Source organism: Anser brachyrhynchus, assembly GCF_964034855.1.
Source record: "Anser brachyrhynchus genome assembly, chromosome: 15".
Lineage (NCBI taxonomy): Eukaryota > Metazoa > Chordata > Aves > Anseriformes > Anatidae > Anser > Anser brachyrhynchus.
In genome coordinates, this window is record NC_137733.1 from 16,378,836 (window position 1) to 16,395,698 (window position 16,863).

Genomic DNA, 16,863 nt, shown 5'->3' on the forward strand with positions numbered 1-16,863 from the left:
TCTACCAGTTTACATGACAGTGAGCTCTCTTTCAAATCAAAGGAGTGACGAAACAAGTTATAAAATATTAATAAAAAAACTCTCCCCATGAACATCAAAACTTACCACTTACCATTTTCAAAGGCTGCACAGTTATCCAATTTCTGAGAAAAACAGATGGATTTTTTTTTAATAATTGTGAATGCTGAAGCGAAATGCTGAAGCCAGATCTTAATAACTGCTAGAAGTTTTGTTTCAAAATGTACATTCGAAGTCTTACAGAACAAATTATGGCAGCCCAAAGACAAGTACCTCTGTTAAAGAGCAGCATGCTCCAGAATACTGCCAATCACATGGTAAAAGAAAGCAGAACATGTTGTATAACAAAACATGTATTTTTTTTCTGTCACTTTCTATTTTGCTTGTCCAGCTGCATGCATCTTAAGCACATCTCTGCATGCCCAAACACCACCAGGTACTAATCCTGCCAACACACACACATCTCAGTTCTCTGCATTTTAACATCAGCCAATGGCTTAAAGCGTGTGTAAAAATTTTTTATATGATGAGACCTTATAATAACTAAATGCTGTGAACATAATTCAGATTTTACATAAACAACGCTTAAGGAATCAAGGCCAATTGAAATAAACATTCAGCTATTGCTTCTGAACAAAACCAGCCTCTGCCTTGTAGAAATCAAAATGTTCCCTGAGTCAGTGGGAACGCTGTGCTCTGAATTTGTTGCAAGTCAATGAAAAGCTGGGCCAAACAGCAAAGTGAGCAAACTGAGCTGGTCTGAACAGGGAAGTTAGGGTGAATAATTCTGACGGAAGAAGGATGAAACTCACTCTCTTTACTGTTTCCTTTCCTTTGTGCCTGTAAAACATTACTGTCTATGGCAACAGCAACAATGCACTATTTGTAATTTGGTCTTAAACACTGTGTATCGATTGCAGAGCTGAGTTGTGATTAAAATTATTGGGAGCATTCAACACTTTCCAGATGTAACAGCTAATAGTCTGCAGTTGTTTATTGCTGCAATAGCAGAGATGCAGTGACCCAACACATGCGATATTTGTACATTTAAACCTTTGTTCTGACTCACAAAAGTGCAAAGGTACAATATGAGTGTAGTGATTGTCAAAATTCACTGTTTCTGCCATCGCTTCCTTTCTGCCATGTTGTTTAGACAAAAAAAAATACCTGGAGAAGGGCAAAATGTACATACCTGGGTTCTTTATGTTCAGCTAAAAACTACTGTGCTGGGGAAGAAGAATCACTCTCTTTTCTGCCACCTACAGTCTTAACTTGATTTGTTGATTGTCAGGGGTCCCTGGTAATTATTAGTCTGTTCTAATAAAACTTAGCCTGTCCTGAAGAAAAGCAGCCTTATAAAAATCTTGTCTATTTCCAACTCACCTCAGTTGCCAAAAGTTCCGTGTTTGGACTTAACAATGTACACCACAAACACAGACAATACTTGAAAGGGGATATACTTTTTTTATTTATTGAAACAACATGGAAGTAACACAAAAGTAGCATAGCAGTTAAACAAAGCTCAAGAGATTTGTCTTGTATGATTGTTATTTCTGGTTTTTTTCAAGTGTTTTCTAAACTGAGTGAAGAAAGCTTCTACTTCCCACCCCCAAAGGGATGAATTCACCAGAACTAACTTTTCTTAGGCCAAGGACTTAGTCTACTTTTCAAAGTACAAACACTCGAAAAAAATATCACCACAGAAGACCACTTAAAACAATTAGTAATGCATATTCCTTCTCTACCATCAGAACATACTTAGCAAAATACAACAACAACCTTCTACCTCTAATAACATAGTGAGGAAATGGTCTTTTCCCAGCTGTTATCAGTCCACATGGTTTCATCTCTTTCTTTTTCCCAACAAGCTCTGACTTGCCTCTGTAGGGTCTGCCAGTTTGCATGAAAGTATATTCACCTTCAGACCAGTTCTCCAACTGGGTGACAAAGTGATCTGTAAAAATAATTCAAGGTCTTTGTTGTTGTTTTTTTCTTTTTTTTTTTAATCTGATTTATAGTATTTTGATATATATTATTTTCAAATATCACACAGCATATTTAATTGACAGATTTACTTATACATATTTTACATTATTTTAAACGTGAATACACAGATTTTATGTTATATACCTCTTACTATTGAAGTAAAACACTTTCATTATTTCCTGGAAATAGAAGCAGATGGTGGAGGAGAAGGAAGAGTAAGAACAGTTTTGCTAAGAAGGATAACTTTATAAACAGGGAGTCAATTTAGAGTTGTCCTAAAACAGGCAGTTCTATGAAAAAAAGGAGTCCAGTCCAGTATAAAGCATGAAATAAATAATAATAACATACATTTCTTCCTGAAGAGACATCATCCGATGCTGAAATTATGACAAAAACTACTTACTTGGAATACTCTATGTACAAAAACCAATTCTTATTTTGAAAAGGTCAGCAGAACTGACATACACTACCTAACTGGAAACAGCCACTGTTTGAAATTAATATTAAATACCAACTTTAAAATAAATCTTGCTTCGCTCCAGAAGAAGTTGCCATTTCAACGCAGTCTTCTTCTCTTCTGTTAGGGTGAGGAACTCATGAACCTGTTAATAACATGACATCAATGAACACTACTTCAGCATATAACTGTAACATCACAACAAAATGATGATTAATTTTAAACTGTATTTTTTCTCTTTTAACATAGTGTTTGCTGTGATACACATGCCTAGACAGTCAGATTAATCACAATAAATTACAGGGTTTTTGAGAATCAAAGTTAGGGAATTCCAATCGTGTTCTCAGAAAAGTGTAAATTAATTTAGATAAAGTGGTATTCTGAATAGGGTATTCACTCTTACATTTAACGTCTCTTCTTATTAGGAGTCAATGACTTCTAAGTTTTGACTTTTAAAAAAAAACACATGTATGTATATATATCTAAGTATAGATACATATCCATATGTACACCGCTTAACCACTGTATGTATACACACACACACATATATAAATGAAGAACATATGTATATATGAAGAACAGTCAGATGAATTTGCAATTTTCATCAGGCTTCACAGCTCAGATCAAATAAGAACAACCTCATTTGTTTCTACTTACAGTGCAGCCTAATGTTTCCTCAGCTACGCAGTCAGACAGGTAACAAGAGTAAAGAGTGCCTGTATGGTCTGTCAGATTAACGAGGATGTCAAAGCTTGCAAAAGTTGACTCTGAATTTGAAGAGATGTCACCACAGAAAGTGCATGTGTTTGACATTTCATTCACCACAAAACGGCATATTGAACTGAAACACAAAGATAATTAAAGCATGTAAGTAATTCCTCCCTGCCTGAGCCTGTTCTTTAGACAGATTTCCCAAGAGACTCTTAAAAAAAATTAATCTTCTGCACTCAGTCCATCCAAGAAGAAATGGCCTCTTTTCTCTAGGACCAGAAAGTCCTTCATAAAGCCAGCTCCTCTTTCTTGCTAATGCTGAAAAGTCTACGCAACAGAAATTCATGTCCTCCTCCAAAGCAGTTTTACTTCTTGTCCAGAACTAGACTAAATATTGTTCTAATTTGGGCCAGGGGTAGCAGGATAAACACTTTTAAATACAAACTTAAAAGAAACAGTTGCTTACCATCTGTTCCGAATAACTTTAGATACATTATCATCAATGTCCAATGTAGAAATGTAGCCATAAATAATGCCAAAGACTGGTTCAAGTTTCCCATCACTCTGTAAAGCTTTTTCTTTCAGCTGCTTCACAGTATAAACGTTAACTATAGTCTCCACTAAAAATTTAAAAGACATGTTTGGTGTCTGAGAAACAAACAACACAGAAGATCAACAACAGAAGAAAAGGACCTCAAGGTAGTGAAGAACAGAGGATTTAATCTAAAGCATCAGAAAAGCCCCGCACACCTTTTGCAGCAAGGTTATAATTAAAGGGGAAAAAATAAAAACTAAAAGAAAAATCAGGAAAATCTTAATCTTTGTATCAACCCAAAACAAGTTGATCAAAAGTTGATCAAAACTTTCCCTCTCCATCTTTTCTTACTTATTAAAGCCAGAAAAGAACATGTCAGTACACAAGCCCACATAGTCACCATGCCTGAAGATACATAAGTAGTAACATAAGGGATAGCTCAGTAACATCCAAACTTGAAGTACTCAGGCAGGCTACACAAAGAACTTGAAATTTCAACTGCACTGCGAAACTACAGTATCTAGTTCAGTGTTTTAACTTACAGTTAATGGATTCTTTTGATTGCTCCTCCATTTTATCATGCAAAGCTCCTGATTGTGCACTCTCTTTTATGAAGCTGAAGAGAACACTTGCTTCAGCGGTTTCTTAAAAATATATATATATTTAAGTTACGAATATATGTAATATGCAAAAATAACAAATATATTCTGTAACTTCTTAAATTCTGGTAGCACTATCATGTCTCTTAGATTTAGCCAAGGGATGCTTTTCTGTTTTGTTTTTTTTTTCTTTTACCATTAGTCATACATGGAATATATGAAGGCTGCTTAGATTTTATATATATATATTATTATATTATTTATATGTATATGAAATGGAAGCCAAAAACTTGGTCACTATGTAGGAAGCAGGGAGCTTCCTGAGGCAAGCTTGTAGAAGAAATCAGGTCTCCAATGGATTCATTCATGCTTTCTAGTCTACAATGATTACTAATACCAAAGCAATATGTCAATAGCTCTTACCTGGATTAGTTGTAATAATGGTCTTTGATATCACAGTTGCAGTCATACAGTTCCTAAATTTGTCAAAATTTATTCTCACATCTGCTGCAAATATTACTGGGCACGAAATAAAAAATCTGTTACTTTAGAATATGCATCACATTAAGAACTACAGTAAAAACATCAAAACAACAACATTATACCTGTTTTTCGTGGGATCCAACTTTGTGCAAGCTGGATAGACTCATTATCCCAACTAAATCAAGAGAAAATAGTGGGTCAAAACATTTCTGAAAAAGCACTAGAACTGTTAAGTACAAAACAAATAATACAGTTATAATTAAACTGATCAAAGAGAACAATTCGCTTATTACTTGCACATGCAAATGAAATACTGCATATATCCACGTGCATCTAGTTCACAGCCAGTAGGATGATTTAAGAATGATCCAATACTGTCCCTATATTATCCCATGCCAAACAGAATAAAATAAAAGGGCTATTAGGCTGTTCAAAATGATTAAATGTCACACACACTTGGAAAAATCCTATATGTATTTCAAAGTTTTGACAAGTAATTTCTAATCAAAGCAAATCAGAAAGAAAGTAGCTGCTTATCATCTGAGCCTTTTCTGTGGGAACAAGCCAATTGCTCACATCACTAGGCCAGATGTTCAGCCAGCTTTCCAACACTGGAACCCTTGTAAACTGTGGATAAGCCTGGAGTGAGGTCAGTGCTATGGCTCAAAAATGAAAATGCTTGATAAAATCTCAAGCAGTTCCTCTTAAGTTTGGATGGCAAGAATACTGCCGAAGCACAGCTCTGTTCTGTTTTTCTCAATCCCCACAAAAAGGTTTCAGATATTTACTTTTCATCTAGTATTGCTCAGCCACCTGTTCACTGATGGCCTCTGAAATATCTTCACTATAATGCTGTTGCTCAAGGATTTCCTCAAATCTTGGACTCTACCTATAACTCTGTGAAAGAGCAAAAGGCACTATTTAAGATAACCACAGGAACTCCACCTAGTCTCTCCTGAGGACTGCTAAAGCACACAGCTCTGTATCACTACACACACCAGCACTAGAACAAGAATAACAGAGCTGTTGCCACTGCAAATTAACACTGGTGGCAGCTCAAGGGCTAGAAAACTGCACACCATAGATAATTACTAGTGTTCACGAGCATACAAACACTCTGCTAAACACTACGCTGACTGACAATACAATTTCCAACTCAGACACAGAATGCAATGCTGCTACCTTGCTACTTTTACCTAGGGAACAAAGGTCATTTTAACCAAGGGACAGCAAACTGAGTGCAAACGAATACCCACATACCCTTGCATGTAGATAAGCCATGAGTTTATTGAAAAAAACTATGGGCAAAATGCAAATGCTCCTGTATAAACAAATATCACATGCATAAATTGTATGGACATTGTCGTGTTTGTAAATGGGATACAGTTTGAAAATATGGCCAAATAGTATCAAAACATTTCTGTGATATTTTAAACAAAACAAAAAAAAAAGGAAAAAAAAAAAACACCACCTATCTCCACTCCACTTCTTAATTCTTCTTGGCTTTAAAAATGAAGCATACTCCTCTTCCCCCCGCCACTAGTTTGTGGAAGAAATGAACTGCCCTTGTACCTCTTTTTAAATCCCACTTCCTGAATTAGTTCTAATTTCTGAATAAAAAATGTAATTATTTGGAATTAAGTTTCATTTTGGCATCTGTGAGCTAGCAGTTTGTCAGTACATCATACAACTAGACAATACATGTAAGGTTACTCTACTATCTCTGTTTAATATATGTTGCTGCCTCATCACAATTGCTACACAAATACCACATTTAAGACTACTGTAAAGAGTATGCATTCTTTATCTACTCTTGTATGAATGTGTGTATTTTAGTAAATTAAAACATTTTACCATACTATTGGAAAAGACATCTCTGTTTCATCATACAGCTTCACTTCACATCTCTGACCTTTTCTTTTGTCTGAAGTCATAAAATACTTTGGCTCCCCAACCTTTAGAAAGAAAGAGATGACACTTTTATAAAAATCCATGTTTTGCATATTTGCAAATTATCTACTGCTTGCACATGTATGATTTCAAAAAGGCAACTTCTGTAGGACATTTCCATTCCCTTAATTTTCTCCCTCGTGTTGTAGATGAAAACTTTAAGTAGATTGTACTTCAACACAGTTGAAATGACTGCCAACCTAAACAATCAACACTGATTCCTGGTCACTGAGTCCCAAAATCAATATTCATGCTTAAGTCAATTAAGATAGCCATGCTAAGTAGAAAAACACCGTGGCACCTTAACTTACTGACATTACAGCTGCAAGCACATTAAGGATTCTTCCATCAAGGCTTTGTCCATTTGCAACGATATCACCCAGTGAATAATAATCCTGAGGGTCCTTGACAGGCAGATGCAACAGAGAAAGTAATTTGATGTCCATTTCGTAACATGAAGAAGTTTTCACCACTGAATGATTTTCACTGAGCAGTAATTTGTAGCAACTAGATAGTAAGCACAGAACAAAACCAAGTCACATTTCACTTAATCAACAGTCTAAAACGTTAATTCACATGGGAAAATAATTGCTGATTTTCTCCTTTGTTTTCTCAAATGATATATATAAATTCCAACTTTTCAGTAATTTTTAAATATAATTTTAGAGCTTTCCTCTTATGGAAGATTTATTATTGTGTACTTAATATTTACTTAGAATTGAAAAGCCAGCTAGCAATGCAGAATACATATTTCTAAGCCTCTCAGCTCTTAACAATAACTAAAAATAAATTCTGAAACGTCTGTAATCTAGGTAATTGAGAGGTTTTGGCATTGTGACATAGTAAGACTACTACAGTCAGACTGGATTTGATAGGAGGTTTTCAAAAGAAATAGCCCAAGGAGTTTAGTAATGTTTAAAACGCACTGTTAGCCAATTGAAATAAGGTATAATCAATATATTCTGGATAAACGTATTTTACAGAAATGCAGTCTACAGCTCTTTTCCCCAGTGAAGATTCTACCTGACATTTGTTCTATTACTTCTTTCTTTTTAGCCAGAAAGTAAGTAGTGGGTGTAACTGCTATGGATATACACTTGCTACAAAGCTTAAGAGATGAAGAGTAAGCAAGACCACAAAACTTCTACTAGTCGTATGCTGCTGCAATCAGCTGGCAATTAAAGAAATTATTAACTGTGATCTTACTGGAAAGATCTACCAGTCTACACTTTAAATTTACCTAGGAGTTACAGGGTTGAATTTTTCTTCCCTTTCTCCTTCCTTTGACTGGACTAAAGGATTTTCAATTGTAACTGCAATAAAACATTGACAAGTTATGTTAAAAAACTGCAAACAGATACATACAAAGAGAAGTAGCTTTTAAAATGGTTGCTTCCCAGGTTTGATATGGAAAATAACAGATATGTGGTACAACTACTGTTAAATACTTTCATACTGAAAACAGTGTCTGTCCAGACAGCTCACATTATAGCCAAAGTCCCAAAGGAGTCCTCAAGACATTTAATGGAAATAAAATGACTAAGCGTTCTTGTGTGCATACTTTTCACGAGTTTCATCCAAACATTCTGATATAGCAATCGTGGGCAGCAGAGGTTTTTTTATTAACTTAATATACAAGCACAGACTGTAAATATATAGGTTGCTGTTGTGTTTTTAATGGACAATCACAGTAATACCTATAAGTAATGAAAACAACAACAAAAAACAATACTGAACTACTTTACAGAGTTTATTTTTCATAATTTGTAAGAACTGAATGTAATGTAAGAGTTTAGACCCACTCAACTATAGGTAAGTTCTGGGTGGCTGCATTCAGTGGATTTCTATCTGGTCTCTTTGTTTACATATTTACTGGTTTTGGATTTAAATTCTAGATATTTTATTCCCTTCCTCTTTATACTTAACTGAACAATTTGTTTCCAATTAGACTGTTTTCCAAGCCCTCAGAGAAAAATATAGTAAAACCACAAACACATAACACTGAATTACTGGGGAAAAAAAAAATCCACATTCAAACAGAGACGTTAAGAAAAAAATTCCAACTTACCACAGTCACCAACTCTAAAGCTTTCTGAAAGCGATCTAATATATTCTTCTCTGCCCCAAGAACTAACATTGATAAAATAAGCTGGTGAATCACGAATAGTGAAACCGAAGGTGTATCTTTCAGACCCAATGTCTGCAAAACCAAACAGTATTATTAGCATTCAGTTGCACACCTTAGTTTCAATCTGGAACATACGTATAAGATCTGTATTAGAAGGTTTGGCTAGATTTTGTCATGAAGAATTGACATCCGCAGTCTGGTGAATACCACTAGAGGTCAGCAGACTTTTTGGTAAACACATTGGTGTTCATGAATGGGGACGGCTACAATTCCTACAAAAACTGTACCCGTACCATGCTATCCACATACGCGTATCACTTAACTTTAGGCAGCACCATATAAGCTTACAAATTAAAGAACTGTACAGTACAGCAGTCAAAGCAGTCATCCTACCCAAACACATTAACAAAGGTAACTCATCAGGCAACGTTATAAATGAGCGTATGAACTAGCAAAAATATTCTAGTAGGAAGGCAGTCTTTCGACGGCTGTGCCCATGTATGAGAAGACCGAGATGACATACACGCTGCAGATTACAGGCAGTATTACAGTTCAGATAGTACCAAGGGGTCTAACTGAATAAAACAAAGGGTTTCCAGCCCTATAGAAGTTCATGATTAAGAGGGTATCAGTGAGAGTCAGGAAGGCTGCGCTCCCTTTTCCCTCACAGCTAATTAACAAGCTTTCCATGGATCATACAGCAGCCTGCAACATGTTATTTTCAAATTATCAGTAACAATTGTAGAGCCATCTGCATACAGCAAGCGCAACCTGGCTGTAGTTCCGTGGAGGCATCCACAGGAACCACCCCATTTCTCAGCTATGGAGAATTGCTTCTCATGAGGATGACTTCCCCCCAAAATTCACCACTAGAGCAGGCTCAGTGATGACAGTACCAACAGCGTAACTGAGCCCCTCACACAGAGCTGGAACGATTGTGGCCGGAGGTGCTTCCTAGCACTGTGTTGTCTCTAATCTGTAGGTACATGATTTCAGTTTCCAATTAACAGTGTATTAACAATGTATTATTCCCATTTTTTCTTGGGAAATATTAATTTGGTGCTACCCAGACCAGAAATTACTCATTTCACTCAAGATATCTCCTTAACATTTCTAAGACAGCATGAATATGAAGAATTGACTCCAACACTATTTATAGTAGTAGCGTGTTCAAAATGGTACCATCTTCTTCAGATGCTGAAATACTTCCATGCTGGAATTTTTTAGAATGAATTCTAACTGATAAGGTTTACCCAAACTAATGCTGCTCTCTCCTTGTTTCCCATCCCCCACAATTATTTTTTTTTCATTTGTATTCCATACACTTTACACTAAGAGGTCTGTTTATCATTTAAATATCGATTTCAGTCATACATGCCAAATTATACCACATAAGAAAATGAAGTAAAAACAGTTAAAAAAAAGACTCTACTTTTTCTGTCTGGAAAGCCTCTGACATCTGTTTTCCCAATAACCACACCGATTACATTCTAAAAAATAAAAAGATTATAGAATACAAGTATTAAACACAGATGTATATGATGAATTAGATTTCATGGACTTGTACTCTACTGATGATAATAAACATATTTCTGACTGGTAATCATTTTAATCTATTTATTCCACATTACCATATGAACTAAGGACTAAAACATAAACATACAATTTTACTTTAAAAAATGTGACTAAAAATATTAAAGGAAATACATCTGTTTCTGTTTGTAAAGACAATGAGAGGACAAAAGTTCAACCCAAAACATTCATAATTTTGTCTGTTTACAGTATCCTCTCCTCAGGTAGGCAGTGATGTTGTTGTTGATGTAGAATAATATATAATATGTATTATAATATATATCTATGTGGTATTAAAAAAAAAATCTCCTCAGCATGAGAGAAGAGCACAGCAGTGCTAGTTCAGAAATTTAAGAGGTAAGCAATGAAAGCCAGTATGGTAACAAAGCCTGGAAGGGTGACTGCCACTGCAACACAGCAGAAAGACGGAGGTGGAAAGACAAGGCTCTGAGGCTACAGAGGTTATCTTCGACTTCTGACTTTCATAAATAAGCATCATACACTCATTTCTCAGCAGATTACCGTATTTGCCTTAAGTTCCCAAGGGTACTTCAAAACACGAAGTGTGCCACATCTCTTCCACATCACACACGTCCAAGTTTACTTGCAGTACTCTGTGACTTTCTTGTTCCAGCAGGGGAACCACAGCAGTCAATCAGTAAGGGACAGTTTAGCAATTTAATAATCAACACATGCTGAATTTTCTATCTGTTCACAAAGCAGCACAACCTGACCAGCTCCACTACAACTGTACAATGTCTGTACATGCTCAAAAATTAGGTCTCATGTTCCCAGTTTACTCTGAATCACTAGATGGAGCAAGGTAGCTGTGTTATCCTGCCCTGATGGACATAAACTCATTATAAGGGTGGATGTGGAAATAGTGTAACATTCTAGTTCTTCCAATCTTTTTATCATAGGGTATTTTCTATCTATCCACAATATGTAATGAATTAGGATTTTTTCTATTTTTAGTTTTGCTTCTTTAAAAAAAAAAAATCAATTAAATCAAACTACAGCATACCCTGTATCTCACCACTGGCATGAAGAACTGACATTTAGGATGACTTTTTACATAAACTATCCTGATGTAAAACTGCAGTTTCCAAAAGAGACCTCCACTATCCCTGCTGCAAATTTATTCATCATTCTTATGCTAGTACTAGGGCTGCACAGCAAGCTGGCAGAAGGAAGTGATCTGGCTGAAAACTATGGGGGGAGAAGGGGGTATAAAAACTTTCAGAGATCATTTCCTTGATCGACTTTATTGTGCAACTACACAAGCGTTAGTTTCACCAGAAGAGGAGGAGTGAAACACGCCTGCCACAAGGGAATGGGCTGCACTGCCTTTTTTGGCAGAGCATTGCTTGAGACTGCTCAACCAAATCATGAGACTACAGCATTACAACACTGCAAGCTTCTTAGACTTTTAAAAAAGTCTTTTTCACTTTTAAAAAATTAACTTTTAAAAAATAAACTCCGAAGTAAAAAATTATGACATTTAGGTACTTAAAATGCCAAGAGCTCAGCTGTTTTAGGCTGGTTAGTATGTGTTTAGGAGGTTATCATCAGATAATGGTGAGTTATTGTAAAGAAAGTTGCTGTGGTTTTTTTATTATTATTATTATTATTAATGTTTGCTAATTGCAATACTCAAAATTAGTTTTATTTGTAAAATAAAAGCTTTTAACTGAGTTAGTGAACCATTGTATTGTGAGTAACTGTGAGTGACAGATTAACTTTGCTGGAGACCAGAAGTTTATAAAAAGTTGGAAAAAGCATTATTTCTCTTTCATATGTTTAAAATAAATGGGAAAAAAAAAAGTGGTAAACTGTGCCCCTCTAAACAAAAAGTTGTGGCAACAGGAAAACTTGTTTTCAGCTCCTCACAATGCATCAGGTCTTCCATGGGGCATACAGCTCTGCAGGCATGCATCTGCTTTTCCCTATGTGGAGAGATGCAGCTGTAGCAGGGCAATGCAGCTCAGCTGGCAGCATCCATTTCGAAATGCAGCTTCTCTGTTTTGTTCTCCAGGTACCACCTCCCAGCAGCACCAAACATTTAAAAAAACGTTATCACCGGTGGGCTATAAGGAGTGATGGGTGGGAAATAATTAAGAGAGAGCCAAGTAGCCTTCTCCCTCTTGTATCAAAACAATCTTGGATACCAAAGAATGAAAAACTGGGTCCCCAGACTTTCTATTTTTAATTCAATCATCTAAAACCCAAAGGAGAAAAACATTGAGTTACACTGCACACCTTTTTGTTCAACCTTTACTTCTGTGATAATAGTCCTCATTTGTGTCAGGACAACAACAACAAAAAGATCACACATGGGCATCCAACATCTGCATGGAACTACTAAGTACAAAACTCTGCTGTTTGCTAAGTTTACTTTTTGGTTCATCCTACTCTCCCATACTCCCACAAGCAAAGTTTTTTGCACCTTAATAGCCTGACAAACACAAAACCTGCTTTTTGTTCTAAAGAAAGAGAAACAATCCCATTTGATGTGTAATTGTGAGATTTTTTATCCAGTTAAAAGACCATACCATTCAACAAGATTTTTGTTTGAATAATTAAGGACTACCTTACTTAGCTTAGTGGGATTGAGCACACAAGTAAAGACTGCAGGACCAGGCCTTATGTTCATAGCTTGTTGTGAAAGACTATTGTAGGTTACAGATGTATTGTGACTACATAATGCTGACTCTGTACATGCCTTTACTAATTCAGAATCCATTTAAAACATTACAAAGAAACCTCTGATACTTTCAGACATTGAATTGTCCAGTCAATATCTGTAGTTGTAGTATCCACATATTATGGACAACAACAGCATCAATTTTCATTTTCCTGGTTTATGCACAAAGAAAGTAAGGTACTTTATATCTAACAATTATACTAATGCTATTAGTATCTAAATACATGTCAATTACATAATTCTGCAGTAATGTAATACAGCCATATACAATTTCACTTGAGAACAAAAGTACTATGGCACTGAGACTTACAGGACGAGCAAGATTTGGATGCAGATCTGAAAGTGCAACAAAGTCCCGTGTTGAACTGTAATAAGCCATTTATCTGTAATTTGAGAAAATGAATTTAGATTTTTAAAAGATCTAAACAAATCACTTAAAACTATTCATAAGGAGAACAACAAGCATTTTTTAATACAAATGTTTTGACCTAAATAGCATGTCTTCAATAAAAGCATTTCAAGCCATCTAAAGTACAAAATTCTTCATTGTTTGTATTCGGCTATGTAATAGTCATGAGTTTTACTATGCTATCTGTGCTTCTCAAACAAATGTTTGTTTGGTTGGTAGTTGTTGTTTCTGTAAAGCATTAAATAACTCCATTAGCACACGCCATGAAAAAATATTTACTCTCTTTCTCCTGTCTGGGAAATCCAACCAAATTCAATAAGGCAGCTTGGATATGAAAGGTCATTTACATGGAAGGAAATAAAAGTGCTGCATTGAAAATCACCTTAGTTGAATTTCTGGATTTAATATTAAACTACTTTAAAACATGAGTTCATCCCTTCTTCAAAAATGGAAAAGTTTTGAATTTAATTAAAAAAAAAAACAAAACAAGTCAATTATTTTCAGGCTGCCAGTGGGCTCACAGGCCCATTCCTGTGAGCTACCAATGTCCCCTCCATTGATGCCAAAATTGCACCACGGCTGTTTTGTCAGCCTCTCTGAACGCCTTTCATTATTTCAGGATTTCAGTTCCATGGCTATGCTCAGAGACATCGCTGATATTTAGCGAACAGTTGTCATATTTTCCTTTTTTTGTAAAAGGAACCATCGAGTTATCCAAACGTTAATAACCTTTAATATTGGAGAACTGCTGTTGTTTTCAGAGGACACCCACTCCAAACTCTTTAACAAATATCTTGCATGGCTTTTGCTACCTGTACACCTGGCACCCTGCGTGAGAACTGTTAAACACTTCATTAGTCATTGGTATAACGATCTGTTGAATACACTAGAAAAGTAGACAGGCTATAAAGCAGTTATCTGGGAATATAAAGTGATTTCTCTAAAAGAGAATTTAAAACTAATCTCTCACAGAAAGATACTCCAAATTTGCTTTATAAAAACTACTTAATCGTGTGGCTCTCAAACCTGCTGCCATCCCATTACATGGAAGAACGCATGTTCACTTACGTAGGAAAGTCAACTATCCCTCCAAGGCACGTCAGTATCCTTGTCTCAGTTAAATATTGTTAAATGATGTACCTCACACCACGACTGAATCAGGTGAAAGACAACAGCACTGGGAACACATGGATCAAAGGACAATTAGAGAGGCTATTAAAGATTTAAAGCGCTTCAGGCCCCAAACAGGGAAGGACAGTATCCAGTTGTACCGGTCGTTTATCCTCAGAGGCACGAGCTAAGCTCCCGGGGTCAGCAGAGGGAACCTGCTCTTAGCACCTGCTCAGCACCACCCAGGATCAGACCCTCTTCTGAGGAAAAGGAGAAGACAGAATCCAGAATAACTAAAACCATTGAAACCTTAGTCACGGCCATGCCATCCCATCCCAAACCGGTGTCTGGCAGCAGGTGAGCTGGCACCCTCAAAGCCTGACACCAGAGATTTTTCTTACCACGGCCCTGCCGGCTGCTGAGAGGGAAACAGAAGGCGGGAGGGTGAAGGGGACCGGGAGGGGACAGAGACACAAAATGGCGGCGGGCGCCATGGGCGGGAAAAGGCCTTCGCGCCCCTCCGTGTGTGACCGAGCCTAAAGGGCCAGCTCTGGGCCTCAGGGAACAGCTGCCAAAAACAAACAAACAAAAAAAACAAAACTGAGAAATTTTAAGTCTCAGGGCAAACACTTTAACCTGCCTGGCCAGTGGTGAGCAACCTAGAGGCACCAGCCCGGAGTACAGTGCCATCACATTCAATTTCAGTCAGAGAGCTTGGCTGAGGGTGCAGAGCTTGTGTTTCACTTCACAGAATTATTTGTAAATGTTCTTATTTGCAGGGCTGAACCTGGTCCACCTCCAGTCCATGGCTGCAGCCCTAGCTGTAGCAAAGGGCGCTCTTACCAAGCTCCTCGAGTTCATGAAGCTGATGAGGCCCAGGAGTCAAAAGTCAGCCTCGTTCTGCCACAATTATAAATGCAAAAGACACCAGCAAGCCCCAGTAAATTTCAGAAAATTAGAGGAATGATTCCCTGTGGCTTTTTTTTTTTTTTTTCCCTTTTTTGTGGTAGCTCCAAGAGAAAAAAAAAAATGTAGCCTGCATTTCATAAATGAATTGAAATTTATGTTTTAAGACATTATTTGTATTGATTTGCACACAGCATTCCTGGGTTTTCAGGCCATGCAGAGGACTGAAGTGGGCCATTTTGTCCATTTATATTGCATTATAAATTTTTTTTAATCGATACTCTTCACTTCTGTGTCATAAAAAATTCTACTCCTGATCAGTAATTTTATGACCTCAAGGTCATAGCTATTGAAGTTTTTAGTGTAGCCTGACAAATTCTCTGTGTTGGTTCTGTATTACAGGATCTTTCATTTCTTCAATTAAACAGCTGAAAATGGATACCACCTGTGCTCTCATATTTATTGTGTCACTAAAGTCCATGATAATTACACCATGCTGATGACAAATGGCATGCCAGAGAACTGACAGCCTGGGTTCTCAGGTTTTGTAGGTCACATTTTATACAGTACGATCTATAGATCTAACTTTGTTCCATAGGTTTGAAGTCTCCAGAAAAGAGAAAGAACATGTGACCACAGGCCATTTTTCTGTTAATTCCATTGTTTTCACTACCTCAAGCTGATGAACAAACAGCAGATAACAAATGTGGTGATGGGACCCTAATCAAGTGGGAAAGAGAACTTGTACGCTAGCTGGAAAATGCTTCTGGAGGTAGATGCTTCATTCTTACCACCATGACTGCAAGGCAAACCAAAAAAAAAAAATAAATCTGAAATGATATCTGCAGGGTCTGCACTGCTGCAGAGGGTGATCGAGGCAGAATCACGCCCTGCAGACTCATGGGCATTGGATTTGTCCAGCATACAAGCAAGGTTTGGGTGGGACATGAGCACCCACTTTGCTAAACCGAGCAGGGATTCTGCACCACTGCCCTGGCATGGGCACCACTTTCCTTAGGTTTTGTCCCATTGAGCTGCTTTTCTCCCACAGGCACAAAGGGCAGGTGAAACCCGAGGCGGCTGGTGCTCCCAGCCCAGGGCTGAGGCTTTGTTTGGTCTCAAAGCCGCCAGAACAAGGATGCTGTTGTGCACCGCTCCTCCACACCCCTACAGCCTCCGGAGATGGTTAACAAACATGTGCTTTTGCCTTGTGGTCTAGTCCCGCTCCCTGCTCTCGTTTTCAGCACACCTACATTGTGAAAAAAGGCTGCAATTTACTTTCCCGTGGTAGCTCC

The 16,863-nt window shown here is 37.1% G+C and overlaps 1 protein-coding gene across 2 annotated transcripts in view; it reads right to left on the minus strand.

Moving 5' to 3' along the window:
- Positions 1–16,863, minus strand: part of MEIOB (meiosis specific with OB-fold) — a 31,442-nt gene that overhangs the window by 1,712 nt on the left and 12,867 nt on the right. Inside the window, exons 4-19 of one of the 2 annotated variants that reach the window (XM_080556816.1) lie at positions 15,064–15,230; positions 14,824–14,922; positions 14,621–14,729; positions 13,454–13,526; positions 10,300–10,357; positions 8,808–8,939; positions 7,980–8,052; positions 7,051–7,246; positions 6,644–6,744; positions 4,912–4,964; positions 4,730–4,825; positions 4,250–4,351; positions 3,639–3,792; positions 3,119–3,302; positions 2,520–2,606; positions 1,211–1,972 (exon numbers count right to left, since the gene is read on the minus strand). In XM_080556816.1, coding sequence (XP_080412942.1) covers positions 1,862–1,972; positions 2,520–2,606; positions 3,119–3,302; positions 3,639–3,792; positions 4,250–4,351; positions 4,730–4,825; positions 4,912–4,964; positions 6,644–6,744; positions 7,051–7,246; positions 7,980–8,052; positions 8,808–8,939; positions 10,300–10,357; positions 13,454–13,522 — 1,416 coding nt within the window. In that variant the 5' untranslated portion in view covers positions 13,523–13,526; positions 14,621–14,729; positions 14,824–14,922; positions 15,064–15,230 and the 3' untranslated portion in view covers positions 1,211–1,861. Of the gene's footprint in view, positions 1–1,210; positions 1,973–2,519; positions 2,607–3,118; positions 3,303–3,638; positions 3,793–4,249; positions 4,352–4,729; positions 4,826–4,911; positions 4,965–6,643; positions 6,745–7,050; positions 7,247–7,979; positions 8,053–8,807; positions 8,940–10,299; positions 10,358–10,961; positions 12,386–13,453; positions 13,527–14,620; positions 14,730–14,823; positions 14,923–15,063; positions 15,231–16,863 lie in introns of those variants that run through there. The other variant, XM_080556817.1, reaches the window with a different exon arrangement.